Raw genomic sequence first — 25,981 nt, 5'->3', positions numbered from 1 at the left:
TAGTTTTACTTGGGTGCATGTTTGGCGATTGGTATCCCCTAACTTTCTAATAAAGAAAATGGGGAGATAATATAATGGGTATGTCTGTCCAAAATTATAGTTCTTTACTCATTTAGTTGTACCTTCAGCAATAGCGGAGTTACACAGTAATCACTGACTATGTCCGTTTGTCGTTACCTATTATCTGCAACTTTTCTTAGTTTGGTAAAAAATATTTCTATGTAACGGCATTGTGGGATTCCTTTTTGGATTATTTGTATTTACAAAACAATATTGCCATTTTTTCACTTTTCAGTTTTTGAGTGTGCTTTGGTACCTTCTGACTCTACTTTTACATAAATTACTGTTCCATATTGTGGGCAAATGTTATAATTTTGGGGCAAAAAGACAGCAAAGTGAAAACAATTCATTCATAACTGATGAAATTCAGAATTGTTTTTTTTTTTGCAGTTACCTTTGTTCTCTATCTTATATATACAAGTAGTTTTTTTCTACAACAACATGAACAACATTTAGCTTTTGTTTGATCTTCACGAAAAAAGCAAAAAATACTGTCAATCCACAGCTTTTTAAATTTAACAAAACAAATACAACATTAGTAATGATTTATCTAAAAAATGTAAAATTTTTTTTATTAGAAATCGGTATATTATGGAAATTGGCGTTTTTCAAACATTTGTTCAAGATCAACACATATTCTGTATCATAAGCTCATTCATGAAATTCATTAAAACTAAAAAGCACTCAATACCTCGAACACAGTTACAATTCAACAATTCAATCAAAGAGATCTACACAACAGAATTATGCCATGAGTATCGTCTGATTAATCATGTGTGTTAATGGTCAAGGAACATGATTTGAAATTTCTACATAATTCTGACCCTTTACAGGAGCAACGCTCCGGACAAGTAAGGTTTTGTAGTGAACAAACACATGACTCTTTCACATGGAGATTTTCCTTTCAATAAAGACACAGGATCCTGCAAGAATTCTGTTGAAATATGCCCTTTAAAATACACGGGGTGTAATGAATCATTTAACTCTCGCCAATCGTATTCTTAAGGTGACCGGATAGGGGTTTAGCAATGTGTAATGCGGTCAACATTTTTAGTTTGAAACGAAGTACGTAAAACATGCTGTTTCAGTACCGTCTCACAGGAAGGTAACCTGACTAAACTTACATCTTTACTGGTGGCAAACTTGAATAAGTATTATGATGGAATGGTTTAAAAGAGATATTTCTGATCATAAAGCTTTGAAATTTACTTTCATGCCCAAACAAGTGCTTCATCTTTGTCATTATTACCGAAAATCTAAAAAAAAGCATGAAATAGTCGTGCGTGTCCTTCGCAGTTTTGTAGACAGTTTGTATACCTACTACAAACAGAGACGAAGTTGCGTCACATCCGGAAAGTTTATGTACAGCAGGCAATAGTTACAAACTGTTGGGGAAAGACAGACACATAGTTAGTGAATGGGTGAAAATCTTCGCCTTCATTTACACTGCCAATGTTCCCCATCTGCACCCAAAACTCGCTTGTATGTGTCCTATTTTTATATAAGCGAACACACAGAACAATCACATTCGTAATAGAGGTCCGTTTGATTGTTTTCCCTTCTTTGTATCGAAGTTTAAGGTATTGTCCTTCCCTTGTGTGCTTAAAACAAGTTACAACAGCCATGAACATTGTTGGTATAAATAACTTTGACAATTTCGGAATTAACAACCGTTCTGACTATGTAAAGCTCACATCAGGTGGAATCTTAGGGGATTTGTCAAAGTTTCCCAGTTAGGAATACTTCTCCCCTCAATAATCTGATACACTTTCATTATACAGATGGTTTAAGCAATATCTTCGCTAGTCTGATACTTTTGTTTGTTATTATTAAGTAAGAGCTTATGAAAAATGTACCAAAGATTTGAGACCTGATAAAGCCTATGCGGAAACGTATAAACATATTTTTCAATACTGCGTTACCAGACTTATTAATTCTGATTTGACATATCCAAAGTAGGAGCTTGGTTCATATTACAGAGTTATGTTCAACTTATTATCATTCACAGTGGTTTTTATTAACAAACAATTAAGGTAAAAACAATTACCAACAAAGTGGAAATATATAGAGATATATTAGTTAGACTAAAATATGTCATGTTTTACAAGATATTTGGAGCGATTAATTATTCTTTTTTTGTGAATACCCATGGTGTCAATAAACTTGCAAATATGGCTTCTGAGACACAGACTTGATATTGGTAAATATTTCTTTTTGAACAGGTCTATCCTAGTTGAAAGAAAAAATGCTAGAATTTGTTTTAGCAATATCAATAATACACAGATTCCTATACGCACTAAACATTTATTAATGAAATAAATGCATCCGAGACAAAATAGGGGTTACACGTATAATCAGATATTGTGAGAAAACAACAGGTTAAGACCTTTTGATGTCATTTTGCAACATTAGTGCAAAATTGTACTGACTCACAAAATGTCACTACTGGAATGTAAGATGAGTTTGTTTTCAAGTATGTAGTGGCAATATTAGTTAGCTAGTTTGATTAATAAGCTAAAAAGAAAATACAAGCTAACAACATTTGCTCTGTTAAAGGGGAATATATTCTCAACTAGACAAACAAAATCAGTCAAGAACTGAATATACTATGCTGAATGCATGTCAGTGTTGCGTTTCATTTCAAATATGTATTATTTAAAAATCTTATGTTTTGAATATTTTTTATTTCCAATGCATTGGTATTCTTCTGTTAAAATAATGGACCGTGTTTGTTATATCTCCTCTTCCTCTGGCAGATGGTCCTTCATCATTTACACTAGGGTCTACTTTAGTCTTCGTGAGTTTCCTGTCTTGCCTGTCTTGCCTGTCTTGCCCATAAATATTGTGTCTCTCTGAGAATTTTATCAACCTGTCTTCGTGAATGTTGTTTCCACCATATGAAATATTTTGATTCACTGTTAACGCTACGTTTTGTTTCTGTGCTATCTGAGCTTTGTGTGGTTTTTGTGGGTCGCCTTGTAGAACCTTTCTAGGCAGTAATCCTTTATCTACATAAATTTTCTGGTTTCTGTAAAAATCTTCCGCCGTTTCAACGTTTGCAGTTTTCTTTAAATGTTTGTGGTCAACATATGCTTTATGGATGTCGTCATAAACATTCAAATTGTTTTTAATTATATGGTTATTTGGTGGAACGCCGTAATATTGTAGAACACGCGACAGAGTTGAAGGATGTGACGTAATCTTTTGTCTTATTCTTTTTGTCCTTGTCTTTTGTATAGGAGTTGAAGATATTAAATAATGATCATCTCCATCCAGCGAAGTTGAACCTATAATAACATTTTTCGTTAAGACTGTCAATACATAAACAAATGGAGATTTGCAATATCAATGACTTTAAGGAGGTAGACCTAGGTTAAGGGAAATAACTCTTAAAATCATCAGTACGTTTATGTCAACCGTTTTTTAAGAATATATTCTAAGCTTCTAGGTTACATAGATTATTTTCAATCTGTTTCAGGTAAATGCTTAAAATACATGGATGAACTTGATTTTTACAAACGCTTAACTGATTTAAAGAGTTATCTCCCTGAACCAAGGTCTACCCCCTTAAAAAATACTATGAATGGGTTGTACATAAATGAAACAGCCAGTGCAACACTATACCACATTGTTAATTACCCATTTGATAGCATTCGAATTTTGACAAGTAAACAAACAGAATAAGATTATGTTCGTTTGTTTAAACAATCAATAAACAATAACAACACAGCTTATACAGCTCATGGGGTTCGTGTATTCTTTAGTTTTCTATGTTGTGTCATGTGTACTGTTGTTTGTCTGTTTGTCTTTTTCATTTTTAGCCATTGCGTTGTCAGTTGATTTTCGATTTATGAGTTTGACTGTCACTCTGGTATCTTTCGTCCCTCTTTTATACTGTTATGCATCTGTAATGGGTGTGTTGGTTAGTATGTCTTGAATGGTCAGATTTAGAACAATTTGATGTTATTGGTGATGGATTGTTCCAATTCTTTCAATTTTGTTATGGTTTTGGCCTTCAATTTATTCGTGTTCCATTCATGAACCTGAAGTTGAAATGCGCGGCTGAAACTAGTCAGAACTAGTGCAACAATAAAATATATAAACGTATTTTCTTGTTTCAACAATTCATCATTTCGGTGATTATTCGATATTTTGTCCATATTTTCATGTAGCTCAATTGTATCCACGTTGATACGTTGCCAAGTTTGAAAAAAAAAATAATGTCTTTTACTTTAATATTTTAGGTTCCATATAGTTTAGTTTTTAACCGGCTAATGGCATCGTCCAAGCTATAGCAGAGGGAAACGTCATGCAATTTGTTTGTATACAAAGTCAAGCATTTGCAATTAGGTAGAGCATTCAATAACATAAAATTTACACTTTTTAGAGAAAATATAAGCATAGACAATAAATAGATTTTATTCAAAATATACTCACTGTAGGAAAATATACCACTGGTTGATTCACGTTTAGGTATATTATTCATTTCCTTTACTTTTATAGTATGTACTCTATTAGGCTTATCTGCATTTTTATAGTGGCGGTAGTTCACACAGACTCCAATACAACCAATAATTAAAAGAGCAAGAGCTATGGCTCCAACATAAAAAGGTACTAAATCAAAACCATGTTCAGGATCTGAAAATAGGAAATATACGATATTAGGTCAATGTCAGGAAAATATCAACTTTTTTGTATGAGGCTAAGAAACTGGGGAAGGGCGAGCTTCTACCGGTTCTTATGACATTGAAATAACATTGTTTTTATACTGCAAGTGTAAAAAAACATTTATAGCTTTTCAAATTGTTACACAAATACAAACTTATTTTTATCCCTTGATATTCCCCTGATTGTGGAAAATGTGTTCCATGATAAAATTGACATTTATACAAATATAGTTATTATAATATGTTACTTTATACTGCACTCGTTCTATTTGAGCAGTCAAAATGCGTTGACCATATATTTCTATGTCATATACAGTCACGGACCTGATATCACTTTTCCTCATGAATATTTAAATAGAAATGGTCGAAATTATATTTAATTATTCATACGATCTATTCAACCTGTTCTTGTTTCCAATGTAAACAACATGCGTTTAACGACTCAAACTTGTTTCTTTTGCAATTTTTGGGAAAACATATTTCACTTATTAATATTTTTTGTTTGCAACCTATAAATCATTATGTTTTATGTTTATTGTTGATATTTTAGTCTGCAACGAATTCGTTCACCATTGATTGCGGTTTTCAACAGGTAATGATGCACATTTCATCGTGTTGTATATTTCTCCGTCTGTGTGATATAAGGCCTTTTTAAAGGGGGATTTTCCAAATATTTAAATCAAATAAATAACATTAACACACTAAACAACAATTAAAAATGTTTTTTTTAAATTGCAGTATAAAGACAATAATAGTACATTGACTTGATATATCAACGATATAAGGATTCAGCCCGAATCGGGGAAAATGCTCTGCACAACCTCGCATTTCGTGGTTTCTAAGCCTCATCCTTATATCGTTGATATGTCAAATCAATGCACAATTATTGTCTATATATATAGGAAATATATGCAGTATAAAACAATGGTATTGTATTGAAAACTCATTTTCACTTTCACTGATACTGAGGCATAAAGGTATTACCAATGTTATTTCAACTGATCAGGTGGAGCTTACGATTTGATTTGTATTGGACAGTCGATTTGAAGATGTGTATGATAAGGATGATGACCGTTATTATTATAATTATTTCTCATCACCTATCGGTTTCACCAAACGGACATACACATAAACTGAGTGTATGATATGGGACGAATAACTGGACACAGCATTGATGAGTTTACCCTGACACACCTGTCTATGAATAGACTGTCTTAAATAAGCGAACAGGTTAAGCCCCGCCCAGTCAAGTGAAATAAATCAAGTAATACGTCTTATTGAAATAAATTCTTGAAATGCTATGTTAACACTGAATTTAAATTTACTATTAAGTAGTTAATGTTAACCATTAAATGAAAAGACAAAGATAAAACGAAATATGAAAAAAACATATCCAATATATTCCAATGCCATAAATTTGTATGGTATCTATAACTACTTACCACATAATTTACAAAGTAACTCATTATACCATGAACCAAGCTAAGATCATACCATCATTAATACATACATGCATATATACACATAGTCAAAGCAAATAATTGTATAGCAATTATATCTGAAAGCGTGAAGTATATTCAAATGTCAATGTAATATATTCTAAGCATTATTCATAGTATACATGCATGCAATTGCTTATGATTACAGATAACATTTGTTTAATATAGTTGTTTTACTTCTGTTAAGAATGTATTTGTGACTCAGATGAACCTGTAGTAAAAAGTCATGATTACAGACGATTCATAACTAGATACAGGAGATGTTGTTTGAGTGCCAATGAGATAACTCTCCAAAAAAGTCACAGTTTGTAAAAAATAAGTCAAAGTACGGCATTCGCGAGAAAATAAGTATGAATCAAGAAATCTATATGAATTAAAGGATACTTCTGTTACTTTCACTAAATTTCTTACATGTAGGACGAGATGCAATATTTCGAATACATTTGTAATGATTTTGATACTTATTTAATCATCTACATTTTAATATGTTGGTGACCATGCATATGATCTCTTTTAAACTCACGATATCTTGTCAATTTAAATCATAAAATACTCGTAGGCAGATAACAGTATTCTTAAACGCGATCGATCATATTACTGTTTGTAGGAATCCTTTTTGGAAATATCTGGCCTCCTATTTTCAATCCGACCTGTCCTTATCTTGCCAATTCTAAGATATAGTATGTTATTTCTAGTTTATAATTGTTTTCCGTTTATTTTGCAATGGTTTAACTTTTAACTATTCAGCAGTTACTTTTAACATTATTATTGTGTCTTGTTCAATTGAACATCACAAGAGTAGTCTTTCGTGGACAGAAAACAATGAGAAAGCTGCAATGAGTAAGCAATTGATTGTTAGAAATGGTATAAAAACCTTCCTATATTTCCTATAGGCTTTTATGCAGACTTCGGCAAAAACTGCAAAATTGGATATTTATTAACATGAAAGTTTTCCGCAATTCACAAACATTGGTTCCCCCGAAAATAAATGAATAAACAGTTTTAAAAAAAGCTAAATCCTACGGTATCACATGAACCCCAAAACGTATGAGACAGGTTATGTGTTTTATGTTGTACATGGGTTAATACTCATTCATTAGCATATCTTTTTGTCATGCTTAACTGATGTTAAGTGTGTGTTAAACATAATCATGCATGTACTATTTATATTTTTATCTCAATCTAGGCGTCCAATTTTCTTAACCTTTTTGCAGAGAATCAACAGCTTTCAATTCTCTTAATCTGCCCCTGTCTGTAAAATGTAGTACGTTATTTGTTAGTTAGCAAATCTGATAGAATGTTCGCTTGAAACTTCATGTGAAATGATTCTTAAATGCCATATTGACAACACTTTGAAATATTGGATGTTATTTCATTAAGACCTTCTTGTAAAAGAGGAACATCACATACTCATGACCCCATTGCTTTCTGTGTTAAATTGCTCAATTTCTAGCAGGCACAGCTCCTTTGTTCAAATCAAGTTACAATCATTGCATGTCAAAGCATCACTTCGTGGTGTTTTATGCTCTTCAACTTTGTACTAGTTTGGCTTTATAAATATTTTAATATGAGCGTCACTGATGAGTCTTATGTAGACGAAACGCGCGTCTGGCGTACTAAATTATAATCCTGGTACCTTTGATAACTATTTGTATTACAAAATAATGTATTTCTTTAATGGCAAATGAAAAACAACTACTTCCCGGAATTTTGGATATATAACCAAAAGCAGGTACTTCAGATCTGACAAGCAGGCAAAATGTACCTTTTTGTAAAATTTGGTGCATTTTATTACAAATCAAAATCATTTTTTTTAAGTCAAACAGAGTTCTATAATGATCACTTACAGCTTTCATTTGATACTAAAACTACCTAAATCATCTACATGTTTTTAAAGTTACACTCATGTGTTGGAACTACTTCGTGTTAAATATGTACTACTTTCTGTGCTTTCTGGCCGGTCCCAAATAAGTGTTGTTACACCTTTAACGGCAGGTGATGGTATTATATAGTCAGCATTACTCTTTAGGAGAATCTCAGAGATGACCGTAAGCATAAGGTCCGGATGCAGTGCAAATCCCTTCATACTGAAAAGAACTGATTTTTTGCAGAGTCCTATCATATAATTTGTTCACTATGCTAAACGATTACAGGTCTTTTATAGCTTATTATGAGGCATGGGTTGTGCTCATTCATTAAGACCATATGATGACCTACGGTTGTTATTTTTTTATGATATTTGATCTCTGGTGGAAAGTTGTTAGCAATCATTCTTCGTCTTCTTATTTTTATATTCACTATGATGAAAACAATAATTTTCACCCCATTACTGACAAAATTTGTATATGCAGTCATACACATACTAATGACTATCTGAACACTTAATTTACATCCTATTTAAGTCATATAGAATTATACTGTAGGATTGGTTTTAAAAAAAAACCTTAATCTAAAATCATATCGATTGTGCATTAAGAAAAATTAAATAATACTTAGTTACTATAGTTATAGATAGTAGGATAATAATACTGTAATGTAAAATATACGTAAGGTATAACTCTTAATTGTAAACAAATGCTAAATATATTGAAAAATGTACAGTATTTGCAGGTGCATATATACTTACCACAATTTACTATTCATATATAAAACAAACATTTATGAAAAAAAACCCACACACAACATTTTCGTAAAGTCTCAGTCTTGGCTGTACGACTTTATGGAAAAGGGCAGAGGGAGCTTTTTATATCTTAAAAAAATCCTGTACATGTATGATGCATAAATCTGTGTTCCCTAAAAAATTAAGTACGCCCCTCTTAATATAAAACTGTGCTTGATAGCGTGTATTTTCCTTTCATTATATGTGTAGCAGAGGGTTGCTGCTTATTATGTTCTTATTAAACAAACGAACCTTTATGATGAAGAAGATCTAATTCCATCGAAAGTTTAACCTATGCATCATGATTTGATGATTTTGACAATTAAGGAATAGTCTGTGTAAAATAAAGGTGCAAGTAATATACCGGTGCTTAAAAGTCATAAATCAGAGAGAACACTTATCCATAGATACAAACTTAAACCGGTTGAATAAGATAAACTATAAGGCAAAAAAAAGAACAACTGGAACACTGAAATGCAACACAATATTATCGCAGACATGGTCAATATTGTAACCGGTGACAGTATAACCATCCTTTCTACTTTGATGACATAACTGCACACAACTATACTTGTCATGATGTACATGATGATTAACACAAGTGGCAGAAGAAACCGTTTACTCTTCTGGACCAACTTAAGTTTTTTATTGTCCCTTTCATGTCTCATTACTTGTTTCAGAAGTAGGATTATATGTTTGTAATATTTTTTCATTTTTCATTTTAAACCAACAAAATTCTGAAATCATTATTCACGAAGATCTTATTCGAAAGTATTTTTCGAACATACTTGATTTGATTGATAGGCTGATTGTTTCATGCAAATGCAGGACTAGAACACATCAACAACTCATGTGATAGATATGTCGATCAGATTGAAAGGCGATAATTTGTATTGTCACTGGAAAATAAGGAGTATGTTAAAATTAGTGGAGCAGAAATTTTTCTTAGCAACACTTACGGACCCCTCGGGCAAAGACTTGCTATAAAGGTGCTTTGATGTTTATAGAATGTGACTTTCGATCACCCTAACTAGAGTTTAGAGTCATAATATCTCAATTGAAAGGTAGAAACTTGGAATTGTAAACATTGTATACATGTATCCAGAACAAAAGCTAAGAGTATCGTTTAATGTTCTATTTTTCTATGTTGAGTTTTGCTATTGTTGTTTGTCTGTTTGTCTGTTTGTCTTTTTATTTTATTTTATTTTTCAGCCATGGCGTTGTCAGTTTCATTTCGATCAATACATTTGAATGTCCCTCTGGTATCTGTTGTCCCTCTTTGAAACTACATACTTTTTACATACCTGAAATGTCCGACATTGTCAAGAAATTACCGGGCGAAACAACAGATGACGCAGTTTGATCGGGTAAACAAGATCCATGATGCGTCGTCGCCTTTAAAACATCGTCTTGCCGTTGAAAAGTCTAAATCAATTTAAAAAGCATTAAACAGTCATGAAATAAATAACAAATTGAATGTCTCTGTCGTGTCTCCCTGTTTAGACCAACATTTTGTAAAGCATTTATCTTTCATGTATCATTATATAAATTAAGTTGTCAGTGGATATTTTTGTAAACTGCTGGAAGTTTTCCCATCTTGGTTGAAATAAATTTATATAATAATACGAGAAAGAAATGTTTTTTTTTCAAAAAAGAAATTTTTACAATTACCTGTACAAAGAAGGGAGATAACTGATATAAAAAAAACATCCGAAGACCGATTCATTACTTTATCAGGACAAGTCTAACTAACATTATTAAGATTCATATATTTAACGAATATTGTTTATATTCAAACGTCAATTGTCAACCAAGTTGCACACATTGTATAGACACATACAATCAGTAGATCCTCAAAAAGGGTATAAGCACTTATCTTTTAGCTGTTGTTTTTTTAACGTAAAATAACAAACACGTAGCTGTGTATTCATGCATCATATATACAGACAAACGGCACCATTATAAAGCATGTACATATTTACGATAAGATTTTAAAAAAAAAGTAAATTACCAGCAAATTGAGATACCGAATTTTAAGGAAAATTCAAAACGGAAAGTTCCCTATCAAATGGCAAAATCAAAAGCCATAACACAGCAAACGAATAAATAATGGAAAAGACAAGATGATCATATTTCAATTAGATTCAATGACAAAAATATGTGAATATGTGTTTAAAAAAAACAACGTTAAACAAAGTTTGTCAATGTTTCTATTCGTCTTCTTAGACAATAAAATAACGTACATAGCAAACCATTCTATACGTCTGACCACTAACGAGGGCTGCATCCATATTGAGTGCGGCAAGGTAAGTAGTGCTACCAGAATTTGTGTAATATAAACAACGCCAGAGTCCATCAGCTAAGAGAAAATACAAATTCTAACATGTTTATTTTTTTTACTTTCATTTACTGTTTTATCTGTTAATTATAAATTAAAACATTTCAAACTGCATTTACAACATGTGTCTCCTCAAACAGTGAATATTTTTGATGATCAGACTACAAAATGAAAATATGTGTTTCTTGTAAATCTTTTAAACTAAATCAACATTACAAATTAATATATGGCAACCGGTTAGAATAATGATATATAAAATTAATAGATGCCATTTAGTTAGTGCTTAACACATTCAATTCGAGCATTATGAATAACTTGATGCAAGTAACCTCTTAAAGCCCTTGATATGTCATTTTATTATACATTTTTTTAAGATATTACTATATGCCTTTCAATATTGATAGTGTTTATATAAAACAAAAAAATGGACAAGTTATACAGAAGTATGCGGAAAGGGAGGGAACAATGGGGTGCTAAAAATTTATACAAAAAAACTAAAAGTGAATATTTGTTGAGTGGGGTGGATTATGGAATATGTAAAACTACTATGTTGGCGTTTGTTTTTGTTACAATTCAGTGTTCCTGTTGTTCCTTTGTTTTCCTTGTATAGTTAATGTGTTTGCCTCTGTTTTAGTTTGTAACCCGGATTTGTTTTCTCTAAACCGATTTATATTTTGAACACCGGTATACTACTATTGTCTTTGTAGAAATGAGCACCCAAATCCACACCATCATCCATAGACATATGAAACTTGCGTACCTGAAAATGTCAGACTGTTATCACACGAATTGTATGTATAATTCATTTTCAGCTTGTCGGTACATGTGTCTAGTTTTCCTGAGCAGCTAGCAGTCCCATCAGCCGAACTAAACTGCACATTTTCAAACTTTTTCAAAATATCACTTGGACATTTTACTGCTAAACTAGCATCGTCTGCACCTGTTCAAAAAATCAAAGTTATAACACATTAATTGATTGCACCTTTCTAATGCCTGTAATTATGTTAAAAAAAGGTGGGTTTTTTTCAGACGATTTTGAGGTTTATAAGCTTGAATATAAATGTTGATACCTAAAATTGTATTATGTCATTAAGCATTCCACATGAAGCTAATATCGTACATATACAAAAATAGAACATATTTCAATTAAAATTTAGTATAACAAGATATGATCATTGAATTTTGGCGGTTGATGATCATGACAGTCTGTTATAAGTCATAAACATTTTATGTTTATTTATCAACTACACTGGAAATCTACAAGTACAATGTATCAAAGCTTTAAAGGAGAAAAATACCAGAGGGACAGTCAAACTCATAAATAAAAAATAAACTGACTACGCATGTCTAAAAATGACAAAGACAAACAGACAAACAATAGAACACATGACAAAAAAAAAGATAAAACTTTAAAATAAGCAACACAAACCCAACCAAAAACTAGGGATGACCTCAGGTGCTCCGGAAAGGTAAGCATATCCTGCTCAACATTTGAATACTAGTATCTAGTAAAAAAGTGTTGAGAATAACGACAGACGAACCCAAGATATTTCATCTGTTACAAGTGTTTCTATATGCAAAACAATAATATAAAACTAACGGATCACAATAGAAACATACACGGCGCGTTTAGTAGACCTAAGTAAGATTTACAGTTTTATTTTTCTTATAAATACAACTTCAGACATAGATCAGTCAGAATAGAATGTTAGAACATTTGACAGTGTTTTCAGAGAAAAACATTTCCTATGTTTTTCCGTTCCCATCGTATTCTATGTTACACTGTGTTCCACAGTGTTCGCCATCCTGTATCAGTTCTAAATACTAAGTCTAGCAATTTCCATTATACAAATGTAAAATATGCAGAATAATGTAATCAGTAAAACAAACCGTCCTTAATTAACATCACAAAGGTTCCCACTTCAAAAGGTGTTTGCCTGTTACATACATCGCTGTGTGTCACTGTGTTTGCATCTGCAGATACGTAAATTCTGTCATTGATTGTCGCTTCTATAGCTGAAATTAAAAAGGGTAATTTTCAATGGCAGCCTACAGAAATATGACGCTTTAGATGAAATGCATGCAGTCATTTTTATTTTCAAGAAACTCCACTGTGGCATAATTCTACAGACAAAAAGGATATTTCTATAATAATTGGTATTTGTATAATAATTGACATTTCTATATTATAAGAAAAACATCAGAGACATTTAATTCAAATGAAAAGAATACATTCTGAAATAATGTTATTATCTTACTGAATAATTTAAAGTTCATTAATTTAGATTGTTTAGACATGTTTTTATGTATATAAATGCATGCATTTTTTGGTGTCAAATGTATTTGCTGGAGCAAACTTAAGTGTCTTATAATATAAAAAAAAATGCTTCGCTCAGCGCAGCCTGATACGGCCGCAGAAGTTGAAGCCTGAACAGTTGTGGGAAATGTGACCACAATATACAAGCTTGATACTGTCTGAATTTGGATTGTGATAAAAATTTTGACATAATATAGATTTCTGACACAAAATAAATGTGGTCAAAGATACTTCAAATCTATTGCGCAATACTGTGTTATTGAAGATTTCTTCTTGAAATTTTTCAAAAACTTTGAAAAAAAATATGAATCCCTAAAAACAGTGAGAAAAAAATCCCCCAACTTGGAGCAATAACCCCAAAACTCAATCCTAGCATTTTTGTTGTAGTATGGAACTTGTAGAACATTTTCAAAGCGATCCATATACTTAACCACAAGTAATTGTCTGGGAACTATAAAAATGCTTGTTTTTTACCCTTTTTGGCCCATAATTCATACATGTTTGGTGAAATAAACCCCAAACTCAATCACAGCATTCCCTTTGCCATATGGAACCTTGTAGTACAATGTCAAAGTGATCCATACACTAACACACAAGTAATTGTCTGGAAACTAGAAGAATACTTGTTTTTATTGCCCCCAGCTTTTTGGCCCTTAATTCCAAACTGTTGGCCTCATAGCCCCCAAAATCAATCCAAATCTTCGTGTTGTGGCTTTGCATATTCTTCTTGTGGTATTAAACATTGTGGTGTAATAATTCTGTGTGGGGATACGAGAGGCAAAATATTAAGAGCTCATAAAATTACATCCTTTAATGGCGCTTGCAAAACGAAAAAGAGACAGTACCTGTGATTACGATTACATACATGTATATAACAAAGTCGTATACGGACTGAACAGTATTTCCGGAAACGCGGATTCAACCCCCTATATATATTACATCCCCCCGACAAAAGAAAAATGTAAATTTTTCTCAGGGTTGAATTCGCTTTACAATATATATGCACCAACTCATATACCATCTCAAAACACAGCATGAAAAAGTACAATTATCTGACGTTGCGAAATCTCAACTTTTGAAAGTTAGTAGTTAAATATATTTTTACAGATCCGAAATTGTTTCGTGATACATGTATCATTGAGTAATAAATTCAACAGAGCCCCTAATTCTTACAATATTGTGAAAATGTCCTATAATGATCACATTTCATAAGTTGCAAGTTTCAAGAAATATATCAACTATCTCTCACAGAATCATGGCCAAACCCATTTACGCACACACACTCTCATAAAAAATATAAAATTGCTAACAGATAAAACATATCAGAAAGATACAATTCACGGGGTTTATTTATGAAATTATCTCGATATCACTAACATAGATCCTAGATAATACACTCCTCATAAAAGTTCCAAAAGGTCGTTAACTACAGATTTCCGTCTTTATACCATGCAAAAAAAAAAAAAAAAAAAAAAAAACATTCTCTCTACATTTTCCTTAATTTGCTCGCTAATGAAACTGTATATCACTATCATGTTTCCTTAAAAATCCACTAAATACAAAATGAACCATATTCATACGATCTCATCAACATATTTCAAAAATAGTAAAGATCGATGTTCAATATAAACATACAAAATTCGGCATAGAACGATCTAATTTGTTGGTTTGAGAGGGCCTAGTCGGGGCTAATAAATTTAAACTTTGATCCAATTCTTGGTTTTGAGAAGGCCTACTCGGTGCCAATAAATATGAACTTAAAAGTGAATCGTCGGTAAATTCGTCGTCCGTTTCAACTAATGAATGTAAACTTAAAGTAGACTCGCCATCGCTCATATCATTTAAATTGCTATATTTCGGCGCCGACATCAACGAAGAAAAAAAAACCAACACTGTAATGAGATAAATCTCACGTACAGATAAAAACATTAAATGTGCATGTTAAATAATACGCCTGTAATGAGATGAATCTCACGTACAGAAACTGGGATTCATGTGATTAAACATAGGTCAACTTGAAGAAGATCATAATACAAATAAAGTCCTTTGAAATTATATTTAGGGTCCTCCGCCATGTAATAATTCTGTGTGGGGATACGAGAGGCAAAATATTAAGAGCTCATAAAATTACATCCTTTAATGGCGCTTGCAAAACGAAAAAGAGACAGTACCTGTGATTACGATTACATACATGTATATAACAAAGTCGTATACGGACTGAACAGTATTTCCGGAAACGCGGATTCAACCCCCTATATATATTACAGTGGTATACAAGTTTTTATCCTGAAACTAGAAGAATGCTTGTTTGGGCCCCTTTTGGGTCTATAATTCCTAAACGGTCGGGAACATCACCTAAAAGCAATCACGACCTTCGTTTTGTGGAATTGAACCTTCTGAAACATTTAATAGAGATGCATTCATTTAAACTAAAGCTATAGTCCGGAAACCAATGTTTCTTCGGACGACACCGCAGACGACGACATCATACCATTATTCGATGACAAAAATTGTTTGAGGTCGTATAATGATCGGTCGAACATAATCACCTTCAAGAATAATTAGAGTCATGATCGGTTTACCTTCCCCTTTTTTTCCCGAAAATACTTACTTGTTGCTACATGATAATAATATTTTTCAGACGTCAAGTTGTAAAACTCTAGACATATGTGTGCCCTACGACTTATACCAAGGACGCTAAAAGTGGCAGTACCTCTGAAAATGGATAAAAAAAGTATATCTGTTATCAGAAACTTAACCTATTTTACCGATACAAGTTTATTTCCTACACTAAACTGAAGTACTCAAAAACCTTTTAAAAGTTGGGTAATTCTTATAAATTTATGTAAAGCACACGGTTTATACACACGCATACGAGTTTCTCCTCCAGAATATGTTGGAATATCAATTATCTTTTATAGTTGATGCAGATTTTTTCAAACGAATGTTATATATTTGGTGACTAGAATGAATGAAAATATATTCATACATCTTTAAAAATAGTCCCCACACTTCACATACTGCCTTCGCGTATTTATATGAGTATTGGGTTAATACTTCACTAATGTATGCCAACTTTGTCTTCATTTGTGTCTATTATAATAATATACAAGTCAAATGAAGGTTACAAGATATATCAAAGTAATCAAAGTTTTTGTTTGTTATCGTTTTCATGTTCTTCAACACTAAACAAATCTCTTAGGAAGTTAACGTCACAAATGAGCGGCATATATATGTGTTGTGTCTGTCGTTGCCACAAACAATAAGATTATACTGTATGTGGTATTGCCTCATTATAAAATATGATATGCCACTATCATATTGTTCTAGTCATGGTGAACTATGGTAAGTGTCATTAATGAAGCATTTACCCTTCCACAGCACCTGAATTCACTCACAGTTTTTCGAGGGACTCGAGCTGGTTTAGTTTATACTTCATGTTCTGTGTATAGTACTTAGTTTCATTTTAACTTGTTTCCTGGTCATGGTATTGTCTGTTTTTGCAATTTTGAGTGTCCCTTTGGCTTTGTTTAATTTCGTAGACCCTTTCTTTTTTTTATGCATTTAAGGTTTCAATTTCCTTGGGCAAAGTTGACCTTAGATAGATTTGGTTATTTATTTTATGTCTTTTTTATCATAAATATTTTTTTCTGTTTGAGATCTTATAAATAAATGCTTGGCATTCAAATATTCGACTTTGAGCGTTCCTGATGAAGTTAAATCAAGAAAAGCGCTTCGGAATGATGAAATTTATAACATGTTGTTTTTATTTTTCAAACATATGAAAATGTTGATGGTTGATAAACATGTTACCTTAAATAATACTGATCATTTATAAGAGTTTTACACTCAAAATCAACCGAACTATATGAGGCAGACAGTGGTATAGAATAGCCAGAAAGTGTATTGGCTGTCAACGTTAATGTTCCTCGATCAGCACTAATCCAAGCACCTCTTAAGTCCGATGGAAACGTACACTGTGCCTCTGAAAAATATCAATTAGGTTTTAAAACGAACATTTCTTTTTAGAAAATATAGAGTAATTTTTGTTTCCTTATTTTAGAAAAACCAGAGACAATCATATTTCTCTGGAAGAACTACACGTAGTTTATTGTTTTGGAGTTTAGTATGACTTCCATTTTCACTGAACTAGTATACGTATACTGTCCAATCCATGGTACTCTGGATCGTTATCAAAACTGATAGAATTGAGAATGTAAAGGGGGGGGGGGTGTGCTAAAGAAACAACAACTCGATCAAAGAGCATATATAGCTAACAATCTATTATTATAAACAGAACAGTCAGTATCGTAAAGGTTAACTTTGCATTTAATCTTAATGTTTGGTGGGTATGAACTGCGGGGCAGTAAACAAACACTTGGTTTCATCTGCATGGTTTAAGATCGTGTTCATGTTGCTTAAATATTTTTGCTGTTGTGTATACTAGTAGTGCTGTCTGATTGTAAGTTTACTGTTTGCCATGGCCATGCAAGAGTTTTTTCCTCATTTTTGATCGTGTTGATTTTATTATATGGAAGTGTTTAACGACCTTGACTGGCTATATAATTTTTGTGTTGTCTTCCTACTATATATTTAAAGTTATTTTTTAATAAAGAAATCGATTGAAAATGAATTGTATAATGGGGAAAGTGTTTTTTACGTCTTGTGACTGGTTCACTAAAGACAGAATTATCATTGTGAAAGATTGTCTGTTCTGATTGAACAGTCATACTTGTGTATAAATTGAATCGAATTCAGGTAACGAAAAAATCTTTCAGACAGACAAAAGCGTAGCAAATACAAGAGACAAAAGTGATCGCTTTCATTAAATTTGCAAATTGAATTTTTATTTATCTATCATATACTATACAGACTACCTTAGAGCTTCATTTCAGAACATATGATAAGGTATAATTATGAAAATAGTCATAGTTACACTACCATGTACGTCATTTGATTTCTGGTGGAGAGTTGTTTCATTTGTAACCATACCAGGCTACACATTCTATTTTTTAATACATATTTATTTGGAATATAAGTGTTTCACTTTGAATTTTCACTAAACTTTGATTCTAACTACAATAAAACTCACCTGTCTGTATTATTAAATTAAAGACAAACAAATTAATTAATCCAATTTCAGAAAATTTCATTTCACAACAAAATCCGTACCGCTCATTCTAAACGGGTCCTATCTAGATACGTTCGTGCTGAACAAACAAACAGTTATTTCTTTCATAAATTAAAACGATGTAAATAACATTTACATATTTTCTTCATAACACTACAGGTGGTAACTGAAGCAGCCCATATCATATGACTAATTGAATGTGTCATACAATACTCATTTATCAGTTCAATTTTTATTGAAATGTAATTTCAATCATCAATTTAAAAATACTTTCAAATTATCATTCTACATTTAAAATTTGTTAAAAATAAATTTCATGATTTAAATCACAATTTATTCAGTAATATTCTAATACTTCTAAGTGCACGCTATACTTTTCGATTGAAATGCAATACATAAAAAGGTTATTGTTCACTGTGTATCAATGCCCACCCTGCATCAGTTTTTAAATTTCGAAAGTTAAAGTTCGCTCGCTTTGATTAACTTTGAACACTGGGGCGTTGTCCATCCTTTCTTATATTTGAATGGATAATATTTCAATTGCAGATCATAGATACTGATATAATAAGTATGAATTATGTTCAATACTTGTGAACTGGTACATGAAAAGTCAGTTCATTCTAGCTTTCCTTTCACTAATCTTATTCAAATATTTTTGTTTGATTTTACACTCCTTTACATACTATATAAAATACATACATTCATCACATTTGGAATATTGCTTTCAACTTAGTCTAATGGATTAATGATGACTACTTCCCTTCAATGGTACAGAGTCCGATTGGTTTTTTTTTCTAAGGCAAAGGTTGAATTTTTTTTATTTTCAAATTAAAATCATTTTATTTATTATCTGTAACTTACTTTAACATTTATCTTTTTTAGGGCGAATTTTAAAATGGTTTTTTTTAGCTCTCATAGCTTAAATCTTAAGCCTCGGTCACACCTTACCGGATAGCACGAACGGACGGCTAACGGCTGAAAATAAAAATTGTCCGTTGACAAAATTATTATCCGTTGGGAGTCCGTTGATGTACTGAACGAATAAAACGGACACACAACGGATATGCAACGTACGAGAAACAGAAACGTAACGGACAGAACGGATGTCGAACGTAGTACTACATTCAACGGACGAGTACCGCATAAAACGGACACCTAACGGAAGCGTACCGGATAAAACGGACGAACAAGATATACGGAAAAAATTAAAGGCAACAATTATAATACATGTAAGTCGCAAAAATTTTCAAAACGTTTCTGTGTAACTGGTTTTGGTTTGTTCTTCAAAATGTCGTCAAAGGACAGTTTCTGGCCTGAATAAGAGCTGATTGATTGTGAAGACGTGGCCTTACTCTAAAATCGATTATGAATAAAAAGAATTCATGAACTTTAAACAATCTAATTGGCCTTTCTGACGCAAATTTTCTACTGGCATTTGTCCGTTTCAGATCCGTTCATCATCCGTTTTATCCGTTATACGTCCGGTAGAAGTCCGTTTCATATTCGTTCAACATCCGTTTTATCCGTTAGACGTCCGTTAGAAGTCCGTTGGTGAATTTATCTGCCAGACCTCCAATGGAAATATAATGGACACGTAACGGATACAAAACGGAAACGAAACGGACGAGTACCGTACAAAACGGACGCCTACCGGTAGTTCAACGGACATTTCATCCGTTGGATGTCCGTTCAAAGTTTTGAACATGCTCAAAATTTCCCAGCGGACAAAACGGAATTCGACGGATAAAACGTACGCTAAACGGACATGCAACGGATATGGACGGACGTCTAACGGATATGGACGGACGTCTAACGGATAAGAACGGACGTCTAACGGACATGAACGGATTGAAAAAAAGTTATCCGTTAGGCATCCGTTCGAGCTATCCGTTAAGGTGTGACCGAGGCTTTAGATCTTTCAAATCTGCACAATGTATATCCATATACATTGAAAGCGTGCACCTCCTATTTAAATGGTATTTAGGGTATATTTTGCAGATCTCAGGAGGTAGAAACTTAGGGATTTTTCAGCAAAAATGTTCAAATAACTAAATGTAACACCTCTACAGCCACACGAACCCTCATGAGACCATTCATACGGTCAAAAGTATTAATATATGTTTAATACCTATTCGGAAATGTAATTATCTGCAATGTTTGTTTCTTTTCACTACATCCGATATGCTAAACAAGAAAGAAGCGTTATATGATTTCTGCTAGGTTTTAACATTTTTTATCCAATCGAGACCTACTATACATAATTTATATGTTTTTCAAGATGCTTCAAACATGTTGTTTTGTTGTTTCAATGAAGATCTAAGAATGTGTGCTCCAGTTTCTAAAAAGACCGTAGGTGCCTCTCGTTTGTCACTAGTTTCAGCGTGAAGTTGCAATTTGTTTGGGGTTTTTTTTGTCCCCAGTTTTGTCTATTTCTCGTACTTTCTCTTCCAAATGCTTGGCGTTTCTTTTCTTGATCACTTCCTCTGGTCCCTTTGACACGGTAAAGCCATTCTGTGCCTATGAAGGGGCGTTCAAAAAGGCAAAGAAACCATATTCTGTCATAACATTCGCTCATAACTTCTATAAAAGCTTGAAGGTGAATCGTAATCTTCTTTAAAAAAACTAACATGTAAAAGCTTATTCACGTGCAAGAAGAAAAAAAATGAAACGAAAAAGAGATCAAAGACTCAAATGTCCGGTTTGCGCAGAATAGTTCGTAAACCGTATAGAGAATGCTCTATGATTGCATGCTTACATCCACTTTTATTGAACTTAGGTGTACAGTTGTCTCATTGACATACTTCTCTTTATTCATATATCTATTATTGTAATACTAATCATGACTATGTTGAGTGTATTGTCTTGATGCAACTTGATTGACATGGTTGTATTTGTAAAAGAGCCCTAGATCTGGAAAATAATAATAAAAAAAAATGTTTGAAACATGAAATGTAAAATGGTATGTGCATCACTTCATATTAAGTACAATATCCCTGTTAAGTTTCATGGATCTAGATCTTGGTCGAAAACTGTAGGAGAAGTTGATTGCACAGATTAGTTAACCCCTTGTCCGGACATCACGAGCCAGGACCAAGATAGAAATACGGTCAGCATGTTTATGATTATGCAGACATCTGAGAGAAAAATCAACCAGACATTATTTTAAAATGTTTTTGGTGGGTTTAGTTTTGTGACAGATTGAACTTTTTTAACACTAAGAATTTATCAAAAGTACTTACTTAATGAATTTCGTCAATACATAAGTATATTATATTTGTCTTACCATCCATCCCAATTCCCTCTCGCGGTTAACTTACTCGCACAAACGTACACCTTTCCGTTCCCGACTAAGCCCCCCCCCCGTCCCCCCACCACCCGTGTGATCAGGGAATACAAATATGGTAATTTTGGTCTTCTTTCGACCGTCAGTAAAATCTTTGCAATAATGGTGAGTCCGTTTGGCTGTGCCTGAAGTACAAGTAGGCAGTCTCGTCCAGTCAGAAGAGGGACGTTTCAGTCGAATCGAATTTTCGTGTGCAATGCTCTATTAAATTGAAGAGAAACGTGGAATGTGTCAGAGACAACAACCCAACTAAAGAGCAGAACACAGGTCAAGGCCACCAATGGTCATTCAACAAAGCGAGAAAATCCCGCACCCGAAGGCGGGTTTCAGCTAGCCTTTAAACAAAAATATGTACTAGTTCAGTAAAAAAGGACGCCACACTAAAAGACTTGAGAAAAACCCCAACTTGCAACAACTCTTTAAGAGGTCCGTATATGGCCTGATGCAATGTAAAATGTATGTCTCTATAAAAAATTATCCTATTGTTCCAGCTAGTAGCAGTCTAAATTTCCCGAACTTTATTCCGGACAGGCTCAACTATACATACCCTACCTATTGTATTATGTTCATTCTTTCCGTCTTAAATATGCACGTAATATTTGCCACTCGACGTTACGCTACTACACATTTTCTAGGTAGAACAAACTGTATCCATGCTTGTACAAATCTTACGGAAGGAGGATGTTTTTTTGTAAATAGTTTTTTATGAATATGATGTATTAAATAAATTAGTAGTTATGTTATGAATGCATAATTGTCTATATTTTGCAATCCCATTTTAATCATAAAAGGGTGGAGCTTTTATCAAGAAAATAGTATCGCCGCAATACAACATGCCCTTTTCATTTGCTCTGAAAAAGCAGAGATACAACTTAACATACCTTAGTTAGGAGGAGTTTTTTTGTAATTTGCAAAATATTTTTAATTGTTGCTTATCATACAGTATGAGTTTTGCTTATGTTGAACGCAGATAGTGTCCTATATTTGTTTTCTACATCATTTGATATATTTGGTGGATAGTTGTCTTATTAACAATTGTAGGTAAATCTATAAAACAGATGTATGACATTTATAATCAACTTCCAAGCAAGGACCGAAGCTCATAAACTCGGCAATCAAACGCAGGACTTCGGGAATGTCCGGAGAGCCGACAACCTTGCTTCGGAAGTTGATTTATAATGTGTTGTTTTCATTTTGTGGACCACGTACATTTCCTTATTTTATATGAACATAGAAATTGTTCAATCTTGTCACTCTCATCCTGAACATTCATGAAATATTTGCCACTGGACATTAAGCAACCCACAATCAATATAGCAATCTTGTCACAGATACATGTGGAAATATTATTATTTGATTTTACATGATTCCCTGATGATATGTAGTGCGTAAATTTTCAGTAGGTGTCATTCCTGTGACACTATACAGTAAATCTGCTTGTCAAAAACATTTTATGTTAAAAAAAAATATTCAAATGCCTCTAAATAATAAAATAATTTAACCTCAATGCTGAACTGAAAATGTACTTATTCATTATTTTAATACATAGAAATAATATAAATGATTTCATTCTCAAACAAATAACAGGTCTCGTATTATATTTGCACTCCGTCTTTATTTCTGTAGATAATTAATGCTTTGCGTCTGTCATCAAACTCTGAACCTAGTATGGCTGCTAAAGACTCTTTCAGTTCCATTCGTTTCATCTTCCTATCATCGTTTTCTGGGTCTATTGCAATTCCTTTTAACTTGTTTTCTATATGATCCACCATTTCATCATTTTCCGCATGATCGATATTGTCAACAATCGAAACATTTTTCTCGTCGATTAGAAATGTTTTCCATCCACTTCCCCGTGATGCGGCTAATTTTATGACTGTTCTGTATTGTAAACCATACCATGTACATGATTTTATAACTAGATGTTTCAGTGATGTACATTCTTCTACCATCCTTATCAAGGAGTTGTCATAGTTTTTTAATCCGCAGTACAGTTCAAACCTTTTTAAGGTTTTGCTGTACTTAGAAGTAATTGATTCAAGCATTAGATCAGTTACTCTGGACCATTCAAGAAAGACAACTCTTGAAAGTGGGCAGTCAAATGTCAACATATTACTTAAGACAGCTGCTTGTACTCTGGGTATTACCCAGCAATTCACAGAGAAATTCGGGTTGATATCGGTTAGGCATTTCCATGACGAAGGATTGATAAATGGAATGTGGAATTGTGGATTACTTTTGCCATGTGTAACGTATATCTTCATTAACTGTAGCTTGTCAACTCGCTCGCAGTGTGCAAACTCTTTCAAAAGATCATTAGACAACATCGTCGATCTAAGTCGCAAGCTTTTTATGTTCTTTAGGTGGCTTACTAATTCTAAAACCATTCTTCTGTTTGGTAGAGTCGGTTGGTAAACTGATAACATCTGTCTAGAGTCGGGCCAGAGGATACTAAGATGCTCTAATCGATGAAATGTTGGGTTTCTGACTATAACTTTTATAATGTCTTGGTCCTCATGATAATCTGGAAGGAATGGCCAATATTGTATATCCAGCTGCTTTATTCTCTTCGCATTTCTAATAAGAGATAATAGTACAACCATATCTTCTTTAGGTGGTCTTGGTATTTTTTTACGCAAACTTTCACTTCCCGGATAATATGGGCCAACTTTCAAAATCAGCTTTTCAAGTGAACATTGATTACTGAGCTTTAATAATACTGGATGCCAATCTTTAGGCATACCTATAAGATGGCCACAAATATTTATTGTTAAAATCTTAAAATATTTACCAAACTTTGATATAAGTATCTTTGCATCATGTTCTTCAATGGTTATAGAGTCATTATCTTTATCGCTTTCTATGCACACTTCGTACTGACGCCAAAGTTCTGGATCATTAAATATATTATACATACTATGACAAACCATAGATGCTCTGTATTTTGAAGATAATGGTAAAAATTGTAATATATGAATAATTATTTCCATAGGCAGATCTGTTAGAAATAGTCTTTGCTGGCACTCATTCTCTTCCATTTGAAATTCTTTTGTCATATTACACTGCAAAAGAAAAGAAAATTCAATTTTAATTTAAAATTTTTATTTTACCCCATTTAATAAAAATGATAAAAACATTGAATAAATGTCAACTAAATGATCAATCTCCTTTTTTCTTAATTGATTGCAGGGTTTGTTCGTCGTGCTGTGTGTATGCTGTAGAATGTGTTCCAGCTAGTGCGTGCGGTGAATATAAAAAAGAAGATGTGGTATAATTTCCAATGAGACAACTCTCCACAAGAGACCAAATGACACAGATAGCCTCTTTTTAATACATGTAGTTATGCGGTGTTTGTCTGTGAGAGAGCTGTCTATATTTAGTTTTAAATAATTAAAATTGTTCGATTTCTAATCCATTTCATTTGAACTCTTGACGATAGTTATCTCATCGGCAATCATACCACATCTCTTTTATTTTTTTTAAATAAAGACATGCTGTAATCTTCATATACCGTCCTTAATAAGGGTCTTGTCATATCCATCACAAATACCAACATGAGTGTGCCAACTACATGACTGTATGAATAAGAGGCTGTCAAAATAACGACAAACAGGGTTTTCTATCATTTAATAGTGTAATCATTTTTTGTTTGTTATTTTGATCAATATGGACAGTAAGTTGATCTTCACATTCTGAAATTTTTGCCCGGTCTATAACCAATATAATGTACCCTGTGTTTACCATACTCCCCACAGGTTGACAATACCATTCCGTTACTAGCAATGAAGCAGACAAGGAGTTGTGTATACATTGTATAATGCTCAAAGAGGCTGTTTCAATTTACATAAAGTACAAAGAAGGACACAAATAATTAAGGAAAATAGTCAACAAAAATACAAACCTTGTTTATATGCTTCAGTTCAATAACGAGAGAGAATTGAATATGATTTCGTATTATCAACACGAG

The 25,981-nt window shown here is 32.8% G+C and overlaps 2 protein-coding genes across 3 annotated transcripts; both read right to left on the bottom strand.

Annotated features, from left to right (window-relative positions):
* Positions 1 to 2,693: 2,693 nt before the first annotated feature.
* On the bottom strand, positions 2,694 to 18,891 carry LOC143042120 (uncharacterized). 2 transcript variants are annotated; one of them, XM_076214374.1, is made up of 10 exons: positions 18,633 to 18,891; positions 17,354 to 17,525; positions 16,152 to 16,255; positions 13,114 to 13,239; positions 11,984 to 12,163; positions 11,129 to 11,244; positions 10,190 to 10,310; positions 7,431 to 7,478; positions 4,498 to 4,698; positions 2,694 to 3,347 (listed from the first exon to the last, which is right to left on the bottom strand). In XM_076214374.1, the coding sequence occupies exons 1-10, from the start codon at positions 18,691 to 18,693 to the stop codon at positions 2,743 to 2,745; spliced, it is 1,734 nt and encodes a 577-aa protein (XP_076070489.1). In that variant the 5' UTR covers positions 18,694 to 18,891; the 3' UTR covers positions 2,694 to 2,742. The 2 variants fall into 2 exon arrangements, with proteins under 2 accessions (XP_076070489.1, XP_076070490.1); XM_076214375.1 differs by lacking the exon at positions 7,431 to 7,478 and having other exon boundaries at positions 18,633 to 18,889.
* A 4,644-nt stretch (positions 18,892 to 23,535) lies between these two features.
* Positions 23,536 to 25,981, bottom strand: LOC143043346 (F-box/LRR-repeat protein 21-like). The gene is made up of 2 exons (XM_076215700.1): positions 25,916 to 25,981; positions 23,536 to 25,076 (listed from the first exon to the last, which is right to left on the bottom strand). Exon 2 carries the CDS (start codon positions 25,068 to 25,070, stop codon positions 23,610 to 23,612), a length of 1,461 nt encoding a protein of 486 aa, XP_076071815.1. The 5' UTR covers positions 25,071 to 25,076; positions 25,916 to 25,981; the 3' UTR covers positions 23,536 to 23,609.

Source organism: Mytilus galloprovincialis, chromosome 8 (genome assembly GCF_965363235.1).
Source record: "Mytilus galloprovincialis chromosome 8, xbMytGall1.hap1.1, whole genome shotgun sequence".
Lineage (NCBI taxonomy): Eukaryota > Metazoa > Mollusca > Bivalvia > Mytilida > Mytilidae > Mytilus > Mytilus galloprovincialis.
Note: the sequence above shows the minus strand (reverse complement) of the source record. Positions and strands in the feature narration are given on the sequence as shown.

Bases quoted from the DNA above. Each gene is read 5' to 3' on its own strand.
- LOC143043346 (XM_076215700.1), bottom strand. From the start codon at position 25,070: ATGACAAAAGAATTTCAAATGGAAGAGAATGAGTGCCAGCAAAGACTA.
- LOC143042120 (XM_076214374.1), bottom strand. From the start codon at position 18,693: ATGAAATTTTCTGAAATTGGATTAATTAATTTGTTTGTCTTTAATTTA. The intron at 17,526-18,632 runs GTGAGTTTTATT...GATATTTTTCAG, and splicing joins TAATTTAATAATACAGACAG to AGGCACAGTGTACGTTTCCA. The intron at 7,479-10,189 runs GTATGTAAAAAG...TACATTTTACAG, and splicing joins GACAATGTCGGACATTTCAG to ACAGGGGCAGATTAAGAGAA.